At 44.4% G+C, this 23,395-nt stretch overlaps 1 protein-coding gene across 10 annotated transcripts in view; it reads left to right on the top strand.

Annotated features, from left to right (window-relative positions):
* nktr (natural killer cell triggering receptor) overlaps positions 1 to 23,395 on the top strand; it is a 210,864-nt gene that overhangs the window by 180,309 nt on the left and 7,160 nt on the right. For 9 of the 10 annotated variants that reach the window (XM_069912892.1, XM_069912898.1, XM_069912894.1 and 6 more), the window contains 4 exons: positions 507 to 655; positions 4,407 to 7,349; positions 15,764 to 15,847; positions 22,816 to 22,875. In XM_069912892.1, the coding sequence (XP_069768993.1) occupies positions 507 to 655; positions 4,407 to 7,349; positions 15,764 to 15,847; positions 22,816 to 22,875 (3,236 nt within the window). The remainder of the gene's footprint in view (positions 1 to 506; positions 656 to 4,406; positions 7,350 to 15,763; positions 15,848 to 22,815; positions 22,876 to 23,395) is intronic. The other variant, XM_069912899.1, reaches the window with a different exon arrangement.

Genomic DNA, 23,395 nt, shown 5'->3' on the forward strand with positions numbered 1-23,395 from the left:
TTAGACATATAGCCAGAAACAGGTCGTTCCAGCCCATGAGCTCATGCCACGCAAATAACCCAATTAATCTACAACCCCAGTACGTCTTGAAAAGTGGGAGGAAACTGGGCACCTAAAGGAAACCCACGCGGAGACTGGGAGAGCATGTAAACTCCTTACAGACAGTGCCGTATAGGTACCTGGGTCACTGGTGTCACAATCGCATTGCGTTAGTGTTTCTGTCTTCCACAGTTCCGAATGAATAAGTGCTGCAGAATGACAGAAAGAAGAACCCAATAAAGGGGAGACCTTCAAACAATAACGTGTGGAGTTATCCTTCTAAATGATAAACGATTGGGGTGAAAACAAATGCTGAGGAGGAACTCGACAATGGGGAGGAACTCAGTGCTGGAGTTCCTTCAGCATTTCTGTGTTTTGACTATAAGTGTTTGCAGACTTTTGTGATTCACTACAAAAGATTGAGTCGCTAACTTTTTGTTGTTCCTATTTTCCTCTTTCTGGGTCAGCGCTATCGCACTCCTTCCAAATCTAGATCACGTTCGGAGTCTGAGCAGGATGAGGAAACTAGTGAAACTCCACCTCACTGGAAAGAGGAAATGCAGCGGGTTCGAACGTACCGAGCTGCCAGCTTGGAAAAATGGACGAAAGGAGACAAGTAGGAATTCTACAAAATTGGGCTGAGAACGAGCAGGCTTGTCCAATGTGTCATGCACTCGAAAGCCAGTAGTCTTAGAAACACCCAGGTCAAGTGGTGACAGAAACATTACTCTTTTCCCTATCTGCCAATATCTACAGTATTTTATCATCATCTGTTTTTAGAACGTAAAACATTACAGCACTGCGTAGGCCCATCAGCCCACAACGTTGTCCCAACCCATGTAAACCTACTCCACGATGATCTAGTTTTTCCCCACCTCACATCCATAACATCTATTTTTCTTGCATACATGTGCCTATCTAACTGTCTTATGATACCAGCCTCCACTACCATTTGCAATGCATACCAGACACCCACTGTTCTCCCCTAAACTTTCCTTCACTCACCTTAAACAGATGTCCTCTGGTATTTAATATTGTCGACCAGGAAAAAGGTACTGGCTGTCCACCCACTCTAAGCACCTTATAATTTTATGGACCTCTGTTAAGCCACCTCTCATCTTTTGTTGCTTCAAAGAAAAAAACCAACCTTTTTTGCAGGTAGAATGCATTCATTTTCCAAGGACGTGAGTAAGATTAACATTCACAAAATAACGTTGAAATTTCCGATATTTTATGGTTTCCAGCTTTGCTTCATATTTCTGACACGTTATAGCAGCTACTTCGGTAGAGCTATTAAAGCAATACACACACACCAGGTTAGTCAACACAAGACTTTAGACTTTACAGGTTTCCTTTATATACTTTCACATCCCGGGCTCCACGGGACGGGGTGGGACATCATTATAAGTTTGCTACTGATCCACTGGACTGGCAGGTTTAAATTAAGCCCTGAGGGAGTCCCACGGCTTCAGGCAAGAGACTCTGCAAACCAACGTGCCGTCGGCACACAGTACCGCACGTGTCCGGTCCATTAAATGGGTGAGTGCCCAGCTGCCTGTCTTATGGCTCCACGCGCCCGCCAAAGAACCGTGCCGCTACAATATAATCTTTTGTACCTGTAATCTAACTTCATTAAATCTATTCAGGAAAGATACCAAGTAAGCGAAAGGGAGTAATTGGGGTTAAGATGGGAAAAAGGAGTTACTTTTATGCTTGTAATTGAATTTGTACCATTTGTTTGAAAGTGTATTTTATTAATCTGTTTGACTGCAGTGACAAGAATTTCAGTTTAAACTTTTATTTACAGCACAGTAGAAACTGATTCTGGCCATTTAGTTGCCATTATCGTGCTGCCCAATTACACCCAATCTACCCTATACCCCCGTTTACTTTGGAGGGTGGGAGGCAGAGCATCTGGAGAAAACCCACGCAGACACCGGGAGAACTAACAAATTCTGTACCAGCAAGTTGTTCATCTGAACAATGCACATGTATATAACAGTAGGACAGTAAGCTCTCATCACGTCAGGCTCATGAGGCCCATGTGTTTCATCCTGCCTCTATTAATCCCAGTTATGTTCCTGAATTGGAGTTATTCTAATTTAGTAGAGCTGGAAACCATAAAATATCAAATGATGGTGTGAACTTTTAACATTTTTGTGAATTAGGATTATTCTAATACGCAGAAGTGCTGGAGAAATTCAGCAGGTCACCCAACATCCATCGGAAGTAAAAGGCAACTAACATTTCAGGCCTGAGCCTGACTCCTGATGAAGGGAAAAGGCCTGAAATATTGGTTTCGCCAACTGCTGGGCAGTGGGGTTGGGTGGGAAAATGGATCAGCTCATGATTAAAAGGCAGGGCAGACCGAAGGGCTGAATGGCTTATTTCTGTTCCTATATATTACGGTCTTAGTGTAGTCTATTGAGAAAAGTACGGTTTAAAAGAAAATATAATTGTCAGTGAGCAATCCATTTAAAAGTCAAGGAACGACAGATTCAAGGAAAGAAACTGTCCTTGAATCTGGAGATTTGTGTTATCAGATGCATATACGTTCTACCCTACACAAGGGGGAGAAGAGAGTCTGACCAGGACAGGATGTTTCCTTTGATATATTAGCAGCTTTCCCAAGACAGCAAGAGCTATATACGGAGTCTGTGGAAGGAACGAGTGTGCGTGATGGCCTGAGCAGCATTCACAATTCTACGGTTTCTTGCGGATTTTGGGTGGAGCAGTTCCTCTACCAAGCTGTGATGCGTCGAGCCAGAATACTTCCTATGGTGTATCTGTAAAAGCTGGTTAGAGACCTTGGGGACATGTCAGGGTTCTTCAGGCTTCTGCAAAGTTTAGGTGGGCACTTTCTGGATTATAAAATCAACTCGTTTAGTGTAAGACAGTTAACCATATAACCGTTTACAGCACGGAAACAGGCCATGTCGGCCCTTCAAGTCCGTACCGGTTCACTTGAACAACTCCACCCATTGGAGATTGTAGATCCATTGGCGTTTAGTTGTTATATCCCTAACTTAGGACCATAAGACATTGGAGTAGAAATAGGCCATTCAGCCCATCAAATCTGCCCTGCCATTTAATCATAAGCTGTCTATTTTCCCACGCAACCCCACTGCCCGGCCTTCTCCCCTTAACTGTTGATGCCCTGGTCAATGATTTGGCCTCCGCAATCATCTGTGACAACAAATTTCACAGATTCACCATCCTCTGACTGAAAAAATTCCTCTTCTCTCTGTTTTAAGCAGATGCCCTTCAATCCTGAAGTGGTGTCCACTTGTCCTAGACTCTCCCACCATGGGAAACAACCTTTCTACATCCACTCTGTCCATGACTTTCAACATTCGAAGCGTTTCATTTAATTCTCTCCCTCCTTCAACACCCTCCCCTAAGCAGCATTGACATCTACAGAGGGATACTCCTCTCTGTTTCCTGAAATCAATGACCATCTCATTCGTTTTGCTGACATTGAGAAAGAGGTTAAAAACACAAAATAATGGAGAAGCTTAGCAGGTCAAACAGTGTCCTTTATGTAGCGAAGGTAAAAATATATAACCAACAGTTCGGACTTGAGCCCCTCATCAAAGTATGAGAGAATGCTAGCAGGCATCCAAACAAAAAGGTTGGGGGAAGGGGAGTGGCAAAGGCAGGAGATGATAGGTGGAGAAAAGATGGAGGGGACAGCAGGAATTAGAGGGGGGGGTGGCTGGGAGGGGAGAACTGGAAAGACAGGAAAAGGGGAGGGGAAAGAAAAGGCGAGCAAGTTTAGCAGAAAGCAGAGAAGTCACTGTTAAGGCCATCTTGCTGGAGAGTGCCCAGACGGAAAATAAGGTTGTTTCTCCACTTTGCGGGTGGTCAGGGTGGGATAGTACATAAGGGCCATGGTCAGACATGCGAGTCCAGGAGTTTGACTCAGAATTGAAACGATTGGCTACTAGGAGATTGTTGTTGCTGCAAAAGGAGGAGAGAGGTGCTCAGCGAAGCGATCTTCCAGTCTTCGACTGGTCTCTCCAATGTAGAGGTTGGTAGCCTCACACCACGTCACTTGACTTATCTCCTTCATATATTCCATCTCATTGAGATCTGGTATACAATGGTGGTGTCATGTGCAGACAGAGATGGACACGTGAGAATGAAGGGAATTTAGTCAGGGCTGATCCTGAAGTCTTTGCAGGGCACTAGTCTTAAGTATTACAATGGAGGTGGGGTTGTCACCAATCCTCACTGACTGCAGTTAGGAGGTGAGGAAGTCAAGGACCCAGTTGTCGAGGGAGGAACCTAGGTCTCACAGTTTGGGGATTCATTGTTGACTTTGGATTGCTTCTTCAGACATAAATTGAGCCTTATCTGATCCATAGATTGAAGTCAGAGTCACGACAGTGGAGTGACAGGTCTGCTTCACCGTGGTCCCGATCCTGGTCACACGATGGATATTATTCAGATGACCGCAGGAGGAGAAAGTCCAGCCACAACAAGAGATCTAAAAAGGAGAGGCGGAAAATCAAAGTTAAGAAAAAATCCAAGAAGCAGAAGCATTCCAGACGGCAAAGAGGCCACAAGCATAAAACAAAGGAGATCTCTGCTCCTTCAGAATCTGTTCGCTCATCAAGTTTCAAGACAAAGTCTTCATTAGAGCATGAAAAGAAATCTCCATTGACAACTTCTTCAAGGCATTCTTCAGAAAGAGTATGGTCTGGATCCTCAACTCGTCTATCTTCTTCAGCCAGTACAGCATCTCGGTCCTATTCGCGATCAAAATCAAGGTCACGGTCTCATTCAAGAACAAGGACTCGATCAATGTCCAGATCTAGATCAAGGTCTAGATCTAGGACCAGGACCAGATCTAGGACTAGATCCAGTTCAAGCTCTGCTTCTTCGAGAAGTAGATCCACATCGAGATCAAGTTCCAAATCCAAGCACCATCAGAGAAGTTCCAGGACACATTTTGAAAACCTGAACCAGAAGAAACTTGATACGTCAAGAGTAGGGTTAAAAGAAAGTGAAAAAATTGTAACACATACTGCTCCAGTGGAAGCTGTTCCTGCTGTTCCATTAAGTGAGAGTCCACCACCTTCACGGTGGCGTCCAGGGCAGAAGCCTTGGAAGCCATCTTATGTCCGAATCCAGGAAGCTCAAGCAAAGTTAAGTGAAACCACGCCTACGTTGAGCAGCAGAGATTCTAAGTGTTCCAGAGAAGACGACCTATCGCCATCTTTACAGAAACAGCATTGGACTTCGGAAACCAGAAGGCATTACAGTTCCGACCATGAAAGCAATGGAAGTTCAACCTCAGGCTATCAGCACAGTTCAAGGAGCAGAGGGTTTAGTTCGAGGTCAAGGACTCGGTCATCTTCTGGGTCCAGAAGTGGGTCTAGTTCCAGGTCACGCTCTGTAACTAAATCCCCATACCACGAATCCTCTTACTCCAAATCATCCAGTCGTTCCTACGAGTCTGAAGAAGGTTGTGTGGCTAGCAGTGAGGAGAAATATGAAAAAGTGAGAAAGAAAAATTCTGTCTCTGATAAGCCAGCCAAGGAGCAGCATGAAAGTGCTGTAGCCAGCAACACAAGGAAGGAGCACAAGTCTGGAAAGAAACATGAAAGAATTGAATGCAGTGGGTCCTCCTCTCATTGTTCCAGTGAGAGTGATTCAGATGGTTACAAGAGGAAAAGGGTAAAATCTGAATCAAAGAGTAGGAGCGTGTCGAACTCAAAGGCAGAATTTCCCACAAAAAGTCACAGTAGAAAAAATTCCGAAGGGAAGTATGACTGTTCCAGCAAAGGTTCTGCCAAGGACTATGTAAACGTGAAGGGAAGCTTGTCCAGTGATCAAGTCGAGAAGACAAGGAGGACATCGGGACAGAGCAAATCCACTGAGAGGAAATCCATCTCGGGCTCTCGCGGTAAAGCTGAGAAAAGTACAAAAAGGGTACACAAGCTGAAATCTGAAACGGAATCCGAAACAGAACAGAGTTGGGCCAGTAAAGTCCAGTCCAGGTCCGCTTCGGAAGAGGGAGAAGTGGTTCAGAAATCCGATGTGGGGGAGACTGAAGGGAAGCCATCCGGAAGAGGGGTTGTTCCGAGGTCTGAGGTTTGCAGTGTCAAGTCTTCCGGGTCATCTGGCTCCGAAGTAGGAGGCAGACAGGCGGAGGGCAGAAGGGCCTCTGTTTCCAGCAGCTCCTCAAGATCTGCAAGCGAGAACGAGAAGAGGCGAAAGAAGAAAGAGAAGCACAAGCTGAAAAGTAAGAAAAAGTCAAAGTCCAAAAGTTCCAAGTTCAAAAAGAAAAAGGTCAAAAAGGTGCAAAAAATGAAGGAAAAGTTCCACTGGCAACCTCCTCTGGAGTTTGGGGAAGAGGAAGAAGAGGAGACAAAGACTGATGGCCCTGGCTCTTTTGATGGTAAATCTAAAGTCAAGAATACGCCGCCCAAAGTGGAAGACCAACACACTGCACCCAGCATTGTAAGTTGCTCTGCCTCTTTAAAGGTCAGCCACCCGGACAAAGAGAGTGCAGAACCTCGCGAATCGGCCCCTGCTATCTCGGGCAACAGGAGAGAAGCAGAATCACAGCCAAAGCAGAAGGGCGATTCATCGAAGACTGAAGCCGCAGGAGCAAAATTGCCAGGAGAAGCAGCAGAGAAAGCCAAGACCCCACATCCGAATGTGAGGGCCACCACGCCAGAGAAGCGCACCTCCACCTCTGTAGCACAGAAAGGCTTTGAGGAAACGTCACTCCCAAGTAATGCTGGTGACTGCAGAGCAGCCAAGGGCACTGGAGTCAAATCTGAACGATCAACGTCAGTGGAGAAAGGGGAGCAAAATAAGAACGAAAAGAATGGTGCTGAATCCACCCAGCCACCTGACGTTAATGGGAATGCAACAGAAAGCAGTTTAAAAACAGAAAACGAATTAACAGACAGTAACAAATGGAAACCATTAAAAGTATTACCAAATGTACCAACTGTTAGCCCCGCAGTAAACACAGAGGTTAAGGTGGAGGCTACTGAATCCGACAATAAACCACAGGGACTGAAAATAGAAATCAAAAGTAAAAATAAAGTTAAACCAGGCTCTCTCTTTGATGAAGTTCGGCGAACAGCCCGATTGAACCAGAGGCAGAGAAACCAAGAAACTTCAAGCGAGGATGAATCTCTGTCGAGGGACAGCAACAGCAGGTCTCATAGTCGAAGTACTTCACGTGGTCACTACAGATCCAGCTCGAGGGACAGAACACATTCCCGAACAAGATCTCGGTCAAGCAGTCGGTCCAGGAGGCGCTCAAGAAGCTATAGTTCTTCTTACAGGTACGTGTATTGCATTTTGATTCTGGATTGTACTTCCATGTTGAGTTGTAATCTTTTTAAGTCAAACAGGAGAGTCTGCAGATGCTGGGATTGTAGTGCAATGCAGAAAAGTGCTGGAAAAACTCAGCAGGTCACGCAACATCCATGGGAAGTAAAGGGTAACCAACATTTCAGCCTTCGTCAAGATACAAGCAAAAAGCAGGCAGGCTTCGGAATAAAAGAGGGAAGGGAAGAAGGGCTGGGGAAGGAATACAGGTAAGAGGGCAGAAGAGAAAAAAGCTGAGGTGATGGGGAGGGGGTCACTCTCTGAATGAAGAGAGGGGACAGGGCACTGGAGGAGAGGAGACAAAGAGATAGGGAAAGAGAGGGTCGGGGGGGAGGGGGTTTAACGAAAACTGGTGGTCAGTTGATGCCATATGGTTGGAGAGTGCCCTCATGGTGGTGTTCCTCCAATTTGCCGATAGTCTCAGTTTGGCAGCGCACGAGGCCATGGACAAACATGTCGGTGTGGCAATGGTATGTAGAATTACAATGGTTGGCCACTGGGATGTTCCTGTTATTGCAGCAAACAGAGCAAAGGTGCTCAACGAAGCAATCTCTCAGTCTGTATCCAGTCTCCGATATAAAGGAGGCCACATCAGGAGTACTTGATGCCATGATGGCCCCTGCAGATTCACATGAAGTGTTGCTTCACTTGGAAGGACTGTTTGGGGCCTCCAAATGGTGATGGGGAAGGAGGTGTAGGCACAGGTGTAGCATTTCTTGTCGTCACAGGGTAGGTTTCGAGGGGTGATTAGTGGGAAAAGATTAGTGGATGAGGGAGTCCTGGAGGGATCTGTCCTTGCAGTATAGCAAGGAGAAGAGAAGATATCAGATAGTGGGATCACATTGTAGGTTGCAGAAATTGCACAGGCTAAAATATTGAATATGGAGGCTGGTACATGAGGAGAAGGGGATTCCTGTCCTTATTATGTCTTGTGGCGGAGGAACAGATGCAAGGGAAATAGAGGAGATGCGGGTAGACACTGTGTTGATGGCAGTAGAGGGAATGGCACGTTTTATGAAGGAGGACATTCTGGAATTTTTCAGGCATTTTGCTCATAACGACAAAGGGCTCAGCTCTGAAACATTGAGTACCCATCACTCAGCCTGAGCTGCTGAGTTTCTCCAGCACTTTGTGCGTTGTAATCTTTTAAAAAATGTTTTTAATTTTCAGTAAACGGATTCTTTAGTTCATTTTCAATAATAGTCTGCCAGAGGAAATGGAAGGTGGGAGTCAATTGTGATATTCAAAAGATATTTAGTCTCGTAATTCAATGAAGGGAGGTTTAAACATCCCACTCTTAATGATAACTCCAATTTTGGAGACCTAGATGGTTCTGCGGCAGTAGATTGCCGATCTTTATCATTTGAGGGGAAGCTTAATCTCATGTACAAACTGAAAAGAGTATCGTCATAAAGTTTCATCAGACTCTCCATCTTCTCCATAAATTATGAGAACAGGCAAAGGTTAGAATTACATCAGCATTTCTAAGACGGTGGAATATCTTTGGAGTTGTTATGGGATGAGGATATATTTTCCCTTGTTCCCTTCTTCCCTTCTTCAGCTGTCTTGGATTCAGCTCTCTCAACTTCTCCTCCACAAATGTACATTGCCCTTTTTCATTATTAAGTGGTCAAGGAATTGGAAACTTGTAAGATCCCCAATTGAGTTAAAACATCTGCATTCAAATTCAGTTCACGTTTATTTTCATCCAATTGTACAAGTAAACGTAAAGGTTCCATTCTTGGAATAATAATACTACATTTTAGAATGTAACATACATGAAATTCTTTAAATTTTGTCTCATGTAAGACAGTCAGAGAGTCGCCACTTGTCCAGCACACTTCACAGAAACGTACAGCACCTGGTGTTCCTGGGCAGTCTCCCCTCCAAGTACTGACCAGGCCTGAGCCTGCTTCGCTTCTGAGATCAGACAATCTCAGGCGTATTCAGGCTATCAAGCCAATGAGCTGACCACCTTCTTTATACAACTTGGCTAATCAGTGTTCTCAGGACCTCAGTGTAAAAGCACGCAAACACACAACCAGACATAGCACACATGCAGACAAGTGATACATATGTGGTGCATAAACATAAATAAATATTGTTTAATAAATAGTTGAGTCTCAGAGGGTTAGTATGAGCATTTCATTCAGTCGTTCAGCATTTTCATTGCCCGTGGGAAGAAGCTGTTTCTCAGCCTGGTGGTGCTGGCTCTGATCCTCCTGTATCTTTTTCCTGACGGGAGCAGCTGAAAGATGCAGTAAGCAGGGTGGTAGGGGTCCTCGATAATTTTGTGAACCTTCTTCAGACAACGATCCTGGTAGATCATGTCGATGGAGGCCCCAGTGATCCTGTCTACCGCTCTTATGGTCCTGTAGATTGACCTCTGATCTGATGCTCTTTCACAACCCTGTGTTGCAGTCAGCTAGGATGTTCTCAGTGGAGCTCCTGTAGAAGGTTGACATATTGGTGGCCAGTAGCCTTGCCTTGCTTCAGTCTTCTCAGGAAGTGCAACGTTGCTCTGTCTTCCAGACAAGTGAGGAGATAGGTCACTTGTTAAGTGACCTCCAAGATGTTCTCTCTCCACTTAAGTTATAATTTTTTAAACTATTGTTGGTGCTGAATTGTCAATGCGTAAGGCTTAATACAATGTGTATATAATGTAGAACCAGTTGCACTTTGGGTATATTACAGAACTAGGTACACAGGATACCAGAAATGAACAGCACAGGAAACAGGTATTTGACCCAAGTTATGCTCCATCTAACCCTATCAACAACAATTCTTTTTCTTTAGACATTTCTAATGATTCACCGACAAATGTTCTAATATTTATTTCTGAACTTGAGTTCTGAACTCTTTACAAATGGAAATTTCTCAACCCGGGAAAGCTACTTCATGATTTTAATTGCATCTATCAGTTTATCTAAGTTGGGAAAAACAGCTGCAGTTCGCTTATCTGTTGCCGATCATTACCACATAATAGTTGAGTTTTTTAGCCCAATTTTTTGGGTCCAGTGGCGGGGGTCTTCTGACCGCAGTATGTACCTGGTCATTCAAGGCATCAGGAGCTCGGATGGCTGGGACCAGGCGGCAAGTCCATGTTAGGAGAATCAGGAGCTCGGATGGGTGGGCGGCTGAGGCATTGGGATCTCTGGTGCTTGGACGGCCAGAGCAGCATCTGTGGTAGGGAACTCTGGTGGACGATCGACCAAGATGAGGATCTGCTGTCGAGGCATCAGGAACTCGGGCGGGCAGGGCGAGGATCTGCGGTTGTGCATCAGGAGCTCTAGTGGGCAGACAGCAGGAGCATCAGGAACTCGGGTGGGCAGACATTTGGACTTCAGGAGCTCGGATGGGCGGGCGGCCAAGACAAGGATTCGCAGGCTGGGTGTCAAGAGCTCAGATGATGGCCGGCCAGGTCCAAAAATAGGGGAATTGACTTTTACATGGGTCATACCCAAAACATACAATTTTTGGGTCAAAAATTGGGAGGGGTGGGGGTGGGGGGGTTGACTATTGCACGAGTATATACGATATAAGCTCTGTGTTCCAACATCATAGAGTCATACATTTCGACAACATGGAAACAAGCCCTTCAGCCGAACTTGTCCATGCCATCCAAGCTAGTGCCTGTGTTGAGCCCACATCGCTCCAAACCATTCTTATCCATGTAGTTGTCTCAGTATCTTTCAAACACTACAGTTTTCCCCACCTCTACCACTTCCTTTGGCAGCTCATTCCACATACCCACCAATCTCTGTGTGAAGGTTTCTCCTCTGGTCCCCTTTCACTTTAAATCTGTGATCTATCATTCTTGTCAGTTTTTATTTCTCTTTTGCCATTTCCTTTTTTTAACATGAAGGTGAGAACTCTTCACTGTATCCCACGATTAGGTCATGTAATTTCACTGCTTCTCGGTGTAGTTCATTTAGAATTAATTCCTGGTGTTTGGGTTGCTTTCTTTAATAACTATTTGCCTGGATCAGTCCTCCCAGGCTCAATCAGTCACTTGTTATTCTCAGCAGCCTGTAGTCTCCTCCTTCCTGAAATTCTATGGTCCACCAGTGAGGATCAAAATAACTCTGTGCCACAGTAATGATCAAAATAGCTCTGTGCCACAGGAAAGGTCACAGGGAAGGTCCTCCCTTGACTGCTTCATCTCACTGGCTGAAGAGCCTCCCCCCAACTCACAATTGGATTCTGTCAGACTTGAGGTGCACAGAATATGATCAAGGAAAAATAAAATGGAGAGGCGCCAACGATTCTTTTGCAGCTTCACTAAAATCTTTGGCTCCGTCAGCTGAGAGAGGCTGCGGAACACCTCCAAACAAACTCAGCCGCCTGTATACTTTTTCTCCAAAATTTGTTTAATGATGAGATGCATGATCCTATCTTAAACTTTCACAGCAAACCCAATCTCAATAAGTTCAAGTTTATTATCATCTGTCTCTATATTACGTTCTCCAGACCATAGTACACTTGCATACACTCGTAGTACATTTCTCACACAACACTTAATAATCGCATACATACATAAAAATAATAATATAAAATAAATACATATTTTCTCAGTTTCAGTTTCTCAGCAATGCTAAAAAATATTCTGGTGGGCTGCAAGACCAGCCTTGTTCAAGGCCAATACACCCAGCGTCACAACCAGGTGGTACGGTGTCTTCCAGCAATGCTGGAAAATTGGTGGACGAATATTAACGGTCTAACTCCCCCTTCATCCTGCTGGCCGTTAACAACATTTGTCCAGGAAGGTGAGGATCAAACTAGAATCACCACATCAAGATTGGATTCTGACCGGCTAAGTGGGGCACGTGATTGGAAGATGGTGGCAGGCTTAGGCCAGAGGCTCTCCTTCCCAAATAAAATTGCCTTCAGACCAGACCTCGTGCTGTGGTCAACCTCACTTCATCTCGTTTATATAATTGAGCGCACAAACTGATGTGCAGCAACATGGCTGGAAGGCAAGGGTCCGACTGGTTGAAGTAGGCTGCAGAGGATTTGTAGCCACATCGACATCAAGGCAACAGGCATTTTCCGCGGTTCCACAGATTCACGCATTTTTTAAATCCATTTTCTGCGTTTTTGAATGGTTTCTGCATTCAGGAGCTCAGATTGGGCCCATCGATTTTCTCCCTGCTACCCTCAAGCAGAGTGCAGCGGACCTCGGGCTCCTGGGCAGCGGGAACCACAACCTCCCAACAGGAGCATGGCCTCAGTGGGGAGGTGTCAGTGATTGGTGGCATCCAGCATTGTTTTGAAAGTCAAGGTCAAGGTGGAATAAAGTAGCAAAACATACCATGAAGTTAACAAAAAGGCATGGAGAAGGAAAAGAATAAATTGGCAAATCACTGAAAGGATACACATGTTCAAAGTCAAATAATATATTATTAGTTTTCGGTGACATATTCACATTATTTTATAATGTCCATTTTTACTTTGAAATGCAATAAAAGAGGCTTGAAACTGATAATTTTGTGTGTAAATTTTCCAAATGGGGGGTGCTTCCCCCCCCCACAAGAAGCACTGTGCCCCCCCCCCCTCCACTAGACTCCTACTGTACGCCTCACGCAAATGATCAGCTTTTTTCCTCTCTCACTCATATGCCTGAGCCTGCTCCAGGAGTTGGGAGTGCGAGGAAAGATAAACCAACAAGCTGTTAAAGATCTCTCCAAAGCTGCTGGAAAGGGTAGTCAGTGGCTCTAGATGAGGAGAAAGGATTCCACTGGGCACCTAAGTGAGTGAAGAATATCTAGGGGTGAGTCCAGGGCGCCGAGATTCAATACTGAGCCCTCAGAAAGTGTCGTGGGTTTATCAGCAAAAGACTGAGGAAGGAGGGAGCCCTCTTGATAACCCAGAAGAAGCCACCACTCACTTGGCCACCCCACAGAGTCAAGGCAGCAAGTCTCATGAGTGCAATAAGGGATATTAACATGTAGTCCTACATAACACAAAAGACGCAAGGTTACAGGATACTGTTCATCAATCTCACAGTCTGCGGGAAGAAGCTATTCGCAGCCTGGTAGTCCTGATTTTAATGCTCCTGTACTTCCTTCCTGATGGTAGTGGGTCAAAGATTTGGACATACATTCTGGTAACAGGCTATTCCAGCCCATGCCGTTGAAAAACCCCAATTAGCATACAACCCCTGCATGTTTTGAAAGTGGGAGGAACTTGATGGGATGAGATTGATAGGTTCTTAATTAGTCAGGACATCAAAGGTTATGAGAAGGCCGGGCATTGGAGCTGAGTGGGAAAATTGATCTGCTCATTACAAGACCACAAGATAAAGGAACAGAAGAAAGCCATTTGGCCCATCACGTCTGCCCCACCTCTCCATTTTCTGGCCTTTTTCCCACATCCCTTGATACCCTGACTAATTAGATATCTATCAATCTCCTCCTTAAACTCCCCCACTGATCCGGCCTCTACAGCTGTATGTGGCAACGAATTCCACAAATCCACGACCCTCTGGGTAAAGAAAATTCTCATCATCTCTGCTTTAAATGGGTACCTTCTAATTCTAAAACTGTGCCTTTTGTCCTGGATTCACCCACCAAGGGAAACATCTTATTCACATCTACTCTGTCCAATCCTTTCAGCATTCAAAATGTTTCCATGAGATCCCCTCTCTTTCTTCAATGAAGAGTACAAGAGCCGCTAAGCGTCCCTCATATGTTAGCCTTTGTATTCCAGGAACCATCCTGGTAAATCTTCTCTGTACTCTCTCCAACATTATTACATCCCTTCTAAGATAAGGGACCCACGATTGGACACAGTTCTCCAAATGAGGACTCACTAATGCCCCATAGAGCCTCATCAACACCTCTTTGCTCTTATACACTATTCCTCTTGAAATGGACGCCCACATAGCATTCGCTTTCTTTACTGCAGAACCAACCTATTTCCAGCTGTAACTTGTAGTCCATCTCCCTGCTGCTGTTTGGAGGCCTGTATATGACTGCTATTAGGGTCCTTTTACCCTTGCCCTTTCTTAACTCAACCCATAAGGATTCTTCCACTTCTGACCCTATGTCTCTTCTTTCTAGTGATTTAATATCATTGCTTACCATCAGGGCCACGCCGCTCCATCTACCTATCTGCCTATCTTTTCTATACACTGTGTACCCTTGGACATTCAGCTCCTAATCACATCTATCATTAAGCCATGTCTCATTGATGGCCAAAAAGTCATATCTTTTTAATCTGCAGCTGTACAAAAAGATCATCTACTTTATTTCTACTGCTACGTGATTGCATGTTGGGGCAGACTCAATGGGCTGAATAGCCTATTTCTGCTCCTCTATCTTTCGGAAACCCATGCAGACAGAAGGAGAAGATATAAACTCCTTACAGACAGCGCCAGATTCGAACCTGGGTTCCTGGTGCTGTAATAATGCTGCACTAACTGCTAATCTAACCATGCCTCCTTGATATAGAAATGCGATTTACTTGAAGGTCAAATAGCCACCTGCTCTATACAGTAAATACTCCCAAATAAAGTGATACTCACACACTCTTTCCCAGGGTAGATTATTCTAGAACAAAAGGGCATAGGTTTAAGGTGAGAGGGAAGAAATTTAACAGGGCCTGAGGGGCAATTTTTTTTCACTCCAAGGGTAGTCCAAATCTGGAATGAGTTGCCAGATGAAAATGTAGAAGCAAGTATAATTTCGACATTCAGAACAAATTTGGAGTAAGAAGGGTTTGATAGAATATGAACCAAATGCAGGCATTTGACTAGCCCAGAATGCTAACTTGGTTGGCATGGGTGAGCTGGGCTGAAGGGCCTGTTCCATGCTGTATAGCTTCATGATTCTCCCATGGAAAGTGCCTTAGAGCATCCTGAGAATATGAGAAGTGGCATGTAAGTTTGTACTTTCTCTGCCTTGCTTCCATTTTCCCTCGACCTTCATCAGACCCTTTTAAGTTCCTCTTCCTTATCTCTTGGAGCAATGGAGGTGACTTAAAAGAGGTATACAAGATTATAAGGGACCATCAGCACCTTTTCCCTGGGACAGCATTAACAAATTCCAGGGGACATTGGTTTGAGGTGAGTGGAGGAAAATTTGAGGGGGACATCAGAGGTAAGTGTTCTATATTTCTGGGGGTGCTGGAGGAGGCTGGTTAAATGTGGAACATTCAAAAGGCTCTTAGGTAGGCATATGGTTGCTTTTGGGTGTGAGATAAAGAAGAACAAGATTGCTGTTGGTCGTCACAACATTGCGGGCTGAATGTAATGTTCTGTGTTTAAAATAAAGGGATTTTGCTGGGAAGTTGAGATATGTGTAAAGTGGTTAAAATGATACCCTCTAATAATTTCAAACTCTGCACTCAATGTTATGATGAATTCTAGGTCACGGAGGTACTGCAGAAGTAGAAGCCGAAGAAGGTACAGCAGAGATCACTCAAGTCATAGCAGTTCCTACAGAAGCCATAGGTAACCTCATTTCAAACCGCATTTATAAATGGCAGGAATTTTTAATTGCAATAGACGTAAAACCTTGACCAGATTTTTAAAACAAGGATCTTATTTAAAGTAACAATCAAAGGATTGGGAGACCTCTGCAGTATGGACTACATCCATAAAAACCCTTTGTCAGGATAAAGGATATTTTAAGGATAAAGCTTCATAATGATCCATACTGGGAATGGATTACAGAGGGATCTTGGGTGGCATGTCCATAGCTCCCTGAAAGTAGAAGCACAAGTGGATAGGGAGTAAAGAAGACATGCTGCATCAGTTTGGGTTCTGAGTATAAAAGTCACAGTTGTATAAAATCTTGTTTCGGCCACATTTGGAGTAACGTGTGTAGTTCTCATCACCACATTGCAAGAAGAATTTTTTTTAATTTAATTTAAATTTTAAATTTAGATATACAGCAGGGTAACAGGCCCTTTTGGCCCATGACCCCATGCCACCCAATTACACCCAACTAACCTAAAACCCCGCAGTATGTTTTGAACGGTGGGAGGAAACTGGAGCCCCCAGGGAATCCCACGCAGACTCTGGGAGAAGGTACAAACTCCTTAAAGGCACCGTGGGATTCGAATCCCCTTCACGATTACTGGTGCTGTAACAGCGTTGTGCTAACTGGGCCGCCCAATGTAAAGGCTTTGGAAAGGGTGAAGAAGTTGTTCTTTGGGACGTTGTCTGGATTGGAGTGTATTACATATAAGAGGTTGGACAAACTTGGGGTTTTTTTTCTGAAGCATCAGAATTTATTGTCATGAACATGTCATGAAATTTATTTATTTGTGGCAGTATTTCCAGGTGCAAATATTCCTATAAATTACATTTAAAATAGAATATAAGTTGAAAATTAAGAGAAAGTAAGGTCATGTCTGTGGTTCATTGTCCATTCAGAAATCTGATGGCAGAACCATAGCAACTATCCTTGTGCTACTGGATGTTTGCCTTCAGGCTCCTGTGCCTCCTTCCCGATGCTACCAGTGTGAAGAGGGCATGGTCTGAGTGGTGAGGGTCCTTGAGTATAGAGTCTGCTTTTTTGTAGATGTCCTTGCTGATGCCTGTGATGGCTCTGACCGAGTTCACAACTTTTGCTTTTTCCTTGACCTGGGCATTGGCACCTCCATACCAGACAGAACCTCCTGTCTGTTCACCTAAGTATCGAATCCCCACTCACTATGGCTCTCCTCTTCTCCCCCACTTCCCTTCTGAGCCAAAGGATCAGACTCTTCTAGAGACCTGACCATTATGGCGTAGTGGGAAATTCCCTTCAATAAGGGCCTTGTCAGTTTAAATTGGTGCATTTAGAATATCGGACAGGACCTTTAGTCTACCTGGTTTGGTGTGGCGAACATGATGCCAACTTGAACTAATTCCATCTACTTGCATATGCTTTATATCCTTCCATCCCCTGCCTGTTCATATGTCAAAGTACCCTATCAACATTGCTGTTGTATTTGCTTCCTCCGCCTCCCCTGGCAGCATGTTCCAGGCATCTATCCCTTTCAGGGTTAAACCTATCCTCTCTAGACATTTCCATGCTGGGAAAAAGGCTATTATCTACTTCATCCAGAAATCATTATTTTATGAACTACTGTTCATGAACTACTGTTTGGCTCCGAATCATGGGTCCTCTACCGGCATCACCTACGGCTCCTAGAACGCTTCCACCAGCGTTGTCTCCGCTCCATCCTCAACATCCATTGGAGCGCTTTCATCCCTAACGTCGAAGTACTCGAGATGGCAGAGGTCGACAGCATCGAGTCCACGCTGCTGAAGATCCAGCTGCGCTGGGTGGGTCACGTCTCCAGAATGGAGGACCATCGCCTTCCCAAGATCGTGTTATATGGCGAGCTCTCCACTGGCCACCGTGACAGAGGTGCACCAAAGAAAAGGTACAAGGACTGCCTAAAGAAATCTCTTGGTGCCTGCCCCATTGACCACCGCCAGTGGGCTGATAACGCCTCAAACCGCGCATCTTGGCGCCTCACAGTTTGGCGGGCAGCAACCTCCTTTGAAGAAGACCGCAGAGCCCACCTCACTGACAAAAGGCAAAGGAGGAAAAACCCAACACCCAACCCCAACCCACCAATTTTCCCCTGCAGCCGCTGCAACCGTGTCTGCCTGTCCCGCATCGGACTTGTCAGCCACAAACGAGCCTGCAGCTGACGTGGACTTTTACCCCCTCCATAAATCTTCGTCCGCGAAGCCAAGCCAAAGATCAGGCCACCCCTGATCAGAGTGTCTCTGACACTCCAGACATACCAATCCAACTCTGTCCAGCCTTTCATTGTAGCTAATACACTCTAATCCAGACAACATGCGAGTGAATGTTTTCTGTACCTGCTCAGCTCCAGCTTGCAGAGGAATGATTTACTATTGGATCACGAAGAGCTACCAGTCAAATTTGATGCTACTGACAGATTCGGTCAGAATCAGCAGGCACAAGTAACAGGTCCCTGGAACTGCAGGAATTGTACTCATTAAAAGAATAGCCCTCACAGGAGAAGCATTACAACATTCTTTTTTATTATTATAAATCATATTTGGAAATTATAACAAAATGTTGGAAATACTTAGCAGGTCAAACAGCATCTGTGGAGAAGAAAAGACTTAACATTTCAAGGGAGTAAAACCATTTTTTTCAGGCGTCTGCCTACATTTTGGTCGTACCTTGATGAAGGTCTCAAGCCCAAAATATTGGTTACGTACCTTTATCTTTGCTACATTAAGTACACCGTTTGACCAGCTGAGTTTCTCCAGCATTGCATTTTTTATTTCAAGGTGATGACTTCACAAATGCTCAGGTTTTGACATTGATTTTATGTCTAAAGTAGATAAAAGCATAATTTGGCCTCTATGATTTCTTTTTCTCCTTTTGTCTGTTTATATTTTTGCCATTGTTCAAAAGGTCACTCTTTAGGCCTGAGAACAGCCTTCAACACCAGTCCTACCCTTGGCAATCACTGAGAAGACATTCTTTATGTGACGTTGTTGGCCAACCCAGCCCCCTCCCTATGGACTGACTAAGATCTTCAATGAGTATATTATCAATCGAGCCAACTTTTCATTTGGCGTGATGACTGAGCAGGCCATTCAGCGACCCCTGAATCCAAGAAAATCCCATCTCTGTGAAGCTGTCAAATCAGTTGATTCCATGCAAGATGACGGGAATTTTTCAGAGTCCCCTGATCTGGCCAGGGGAACTGTCCCCTGATCTATGGAGTTGGCAGAGAGGGTCGGATGTAGTCGTGATGCACTCCCGATTCGAATAACCATGTCAGAATGTTACTGTACCCATTAAAATGATGGCCAGTAGTACTTACTACCTCTGGGAGAGTTGGTGCAGCTGAATTTGGTGCCAAAACATATGTTGCGGTAGATACTGAAAAATAAATACATATATTTGTTAAGCATAAATGTTAAGCAGAAGAAACGCCCCAACTGAAGATTGTAGGCCAGTTCCCCCGCAGTTGCTCTGAATACAAAGGTGATAGCAGCCGGTGAATTGTTGACTGCTGTCGCCAGTAAACAGTGCTCTGCTTTGGAGCTATCATCATTGCCAGGCATTAAAAATGCTCCAAGCAGTTGTCTTTGGATAGAAGGAGCTTCCTCAAGTCATTATCCACACCTTCCCACCTACCAAATGGATTTGCGAGAAGCCAACCTGGCACCTCTCCAGCACCTTCTGTTGAAGTGCGATAGAAAATCACTTTGGGATGTGTCTATACACCTGATGGGCTACCAGCTGGTTGATGCAGAGTTCAACACCCAAATGTGCTGGAGAAACTCAGCAGGTCATGCAGCTTCTACAGAAAGTAAAGGGTAAACAACACTCCCTTTACAGGGGTTGGAGTCAGGGTCGCTTCTTTTTATGTTGTGGTATTAATGATTTAGATTATGAAATGAATGGCTTTGGCCAAGTTTGCAGATGATACAAAGATAGATGGAGGAGCAAGTAGTATTGAGGAAACAGCGAGGCTGCAGAAGGACTTAGGGACAGATTAGGAGAATTGGCGGAGAAGTAGCAAATGAAATATAGTGTTGGAAATCTGCGTCATGCTCTTGGGTAGAAAAAATAAATGAGTAGACTATTTGTTAAATGGGCAGAAATTCGAAAATACCCAGATGCAAAGATACCTGGGAGTCCTCGTTCAGGATGCCCTGAAGGTAAACAATGCAATGCTGGCATTCATTTCAATAGGAAAGAATGTAAGAGAAGGGATGTGGTGAGGCTTTCCAAAGCACTGGTGAAACCTCACTTGGAGTATTGTGACCAGTTTTAGACATCTAATTTAAGAAGCTTTGAGCTGACATTGGACGGGGTTCAGAGGATGTTCACAAGAATGATTGTGGGAATGAAAGGGTTCTCATATGAAAAGCCTTTGTTAGCTCTTAGCCTGTATTTGTTGGAATTTAAGAGAATGAGAGGGGATCTCATTGAAACACTTCAAATGTTGAAAGGCATGGACAGAGAAGATGTAGAAAGGAGATGTTTGAAAGATACATTGAATGTAAGAGGAATCTTAAGAGAGGAATTAGGAAAGCTAAAAGAAGGTACGAGAAAACTATGGCAAGCAGGGTGAAAACTAATCCAAAAGAGTTCTACAAATATGTTAATGGTAAGAGGAAAGCTAGAGACAAAATTGGTCCCTTAGAAAATCAGAGCGGAAAACTGTGTGTGGAGCCTAGAGAAATGGGGGAGATATTGAACAGTTTCTTTTCTTCGGTATTCACTAATGAGAAGGATATTGGGAGATGTGAGATAAAAAAAAGCAAATTGGGTAAATATGGGGAATATAGAGATTACAAAAGGTGTAGTTTTAAGGCTTTTGAAGAATATAAAGGTGGATAAGTCTCCGGGACCAGGCGGGATCTTCCCCAGGACATTGAGAGAAGTGAGGGAGGAAATAGCAGAGGCTCTGGTGGTAATTTTCCAAATGTCATTAGATATGGGAATAGTGCCGGAGGATTGGCGCATTGCGCATGTGGTTCCGTTATTTAAAAAGGGTTCAAGGAGGAAGCCTGGCAACTATCGGCCTGTAAGTTTGACGTCTGTGGTAGGTAAATTAATGGAGAAAATTCTTAGAGATAGTACTTATAAACATCTGGATAGACAGGGTCTGATCAGGAGCACTCAACATGGATTTGTGGGAGGAAGGTCATGTTTGACCAATCTGATTGAATTTTTTGAAGAGGTGACTAGGAATGTGGATGAGGGTAGCGCAATGGATGTTGTCTATATGGACTTCAGTAAGGCCTTCGATAAGGTACCACATGGAAGGTTAGTTAGGAAGGTGCAGTCTTTAGGTATAAATTTTAAGATAGTCAAATGGATTGAACATTGGCTGAAAGGGAGAGGCCAGAGAGTGGTAGTGGATAATTGTCTGTCAGGTTGGAGGCCGGTGACCAGTGGTGTGCCTCAAGGATCTGTATTGGGCCCATTGTTGTTTGTTATATACATTAATGATCTAGATGATGGGGTGGTGAATTGGATTAGTAAATATGCAGACGATACTAAGATAGGTGGAATAGTGGATAATGAAGAAGGTTTTCAAGGATTGCAGAGGGATTTGGGCTGCTTAGAAAAGTGGGCTGAAAAATGGCAGATGGAATTTAATGCTGATAAGTGTGAGGTGCTTCATTTTGGTAAGAAGAATCAGAATAGGACATATGTGGTAAATGGGAGAGCATTGAGGAATACAGAAGAGCAGAAAGATTTAGGAGTAACGGTACATCGTTCCCTGAAGGTAGAAACTCACGTGAATAGGGTGGTGAAGAAGGCTTTTAGTATGCTGGCCTTTATCAATCATTGCATGGAATATAGGAGTTGGGAGGTGATGTTGAGATTGTATAAGACGTTGGTGCGGCCTAATTTGGAGTTCTGTGTGCAGTTCTGGTCGCCTAATTATAGGAAGGATATAAACAGAGTGGAGAGAGTGCAGAGGTTTACCAGAATGTTACCTGGGTTTAAGCATCTGGAGTATGGGGAGAGATTGGACAGATTGGGTCTTTATTCTTTGGAGCGTAGAAGGTTGAGAGGGGATTTGATAGAAGTATTTAAGATTATGAAAGGGATAGACAGAATGGATGTGGATAGACTATTTCCGTTAAGAGGAGGAAAGATTAAAACAAGAGGACATGAGTTAAGAATTAAGGGGCAGAAGTTTAGAGGTAACATGAGGGGGAACTTCTTTACTCAGAGAGTGGTAGCCGTGTGGAATGATCTTCCGGGAGAAATAGTGGCGGCGGAGTCAATTGTATTATTTAAGAAAAGGTTGGACTGGTATATGGATGAGAAGAAGATGGAGGGTTATGGGCATTGTGCAGGGAGGTGGGACTAGAAAGGGGTGTTTGGTTCGGTGCGGACTAGAAGGGCCTAATGACCTGTTTCCGTGCTGTAATTGTCATGTTATTATGTTCATGTTATTATGTTGTTTCCCACAGTGGGAGAGTCTAGGACAAGAGGGCATCCGCTTAGAACAGAGGAATTTCTTCAACCAGAGGGTGGTAAATCTGTGGAATTTGTTGCCACAGGCAGTTGTAGAGTCCGGGCAATTGAGTGTATTTAAGAGATTGGTTGGATCCTGATCAGCCAGGGCATCAAAGATTAGGGGGAGAAGGCCGGGGAGTAGGGCTGAGTGGGAAAATGGATCAGCTCATGATGTAATGGCAGGGCAGATTTGATGGGCTGAATTGCCTACTTCTGCTCCTATGTCTCATGGTCTTCATTCCCACTAGATACTGCATGACCTGCAGAGTTTCTCGAGCACATTTGTGCATTGCACTAGATACCATTGTCTGTTGAACTCTAAGCAGAGAGTGTCTCTGTGGGCCCAGGCTTGGATACAAGTATGAATGGGCACAAGTTGGAAACAGTGTTTTGTGATTGTAAAATTTTGCACAATAGCTCACATGCATATCTGTCTCTTCAACAGCAGAATGTACAGTCACAGCCGTTCCCGAAGCCCATCTTCCAGCCATCACCGGAGATCTCGGTATGTATCTTGGGAGAGTGAGTTCAAGATCTTTACGGCAATATTGCAGCTCTATAAAACTGAATGGACCACACTTGGAGGATTGCGTTCCTTTCTGGTCACCTCATTTACAGGAAGGATGTTAATACTTTGGAGAGGGTGCAGAAGAAATTTACCAAAATGAGTCTGATGAGGGCAAGGTAAACATGGCTGGGAATCTTTGGAGTGACGAAGGATGAGACGTGACTTAATAGAGGTCTATGAGATTATGAAGGGCTTTGATCTGGTGAACAGTCAGCACCTTTTTCCTGGGATGACAACAGGAAATACCAGAGACCACCTGTTTGTGGGGATGGAGGAAAGTTTAGGGAAGATGTCGGAGGTAAGTTTTTTTTTTAAACACAGAGAGTAGAGCCTGGAATGCATTGGTGGGGATGGGAATGGAGACAGTGGGGACATTCAAAAGGCTCCTGGGCAGGCAGGCACATGAATGTAAGGAAAATGGAGGATAATGGGGGTGAGATAAGGAAGAGTGAGATTG

Source organism: Narcine bancroftii, unplaced genomic scaffold, assembly GCF_036971445.1.
Source record: "Narcine bancroftii isolate sNarBan1 unplaced genomic scaffold, sNarBan1.hap1 Scaffold_258, whole genome shotgun sequence".
Classification (NCBI taxonomy): domain Eukaryota; kingdom Metazoa; phylum Chordata; class Chondrichthyes; order Torpediniformes; family Narcinidae; genus Narcine; species Narcine bancroftii.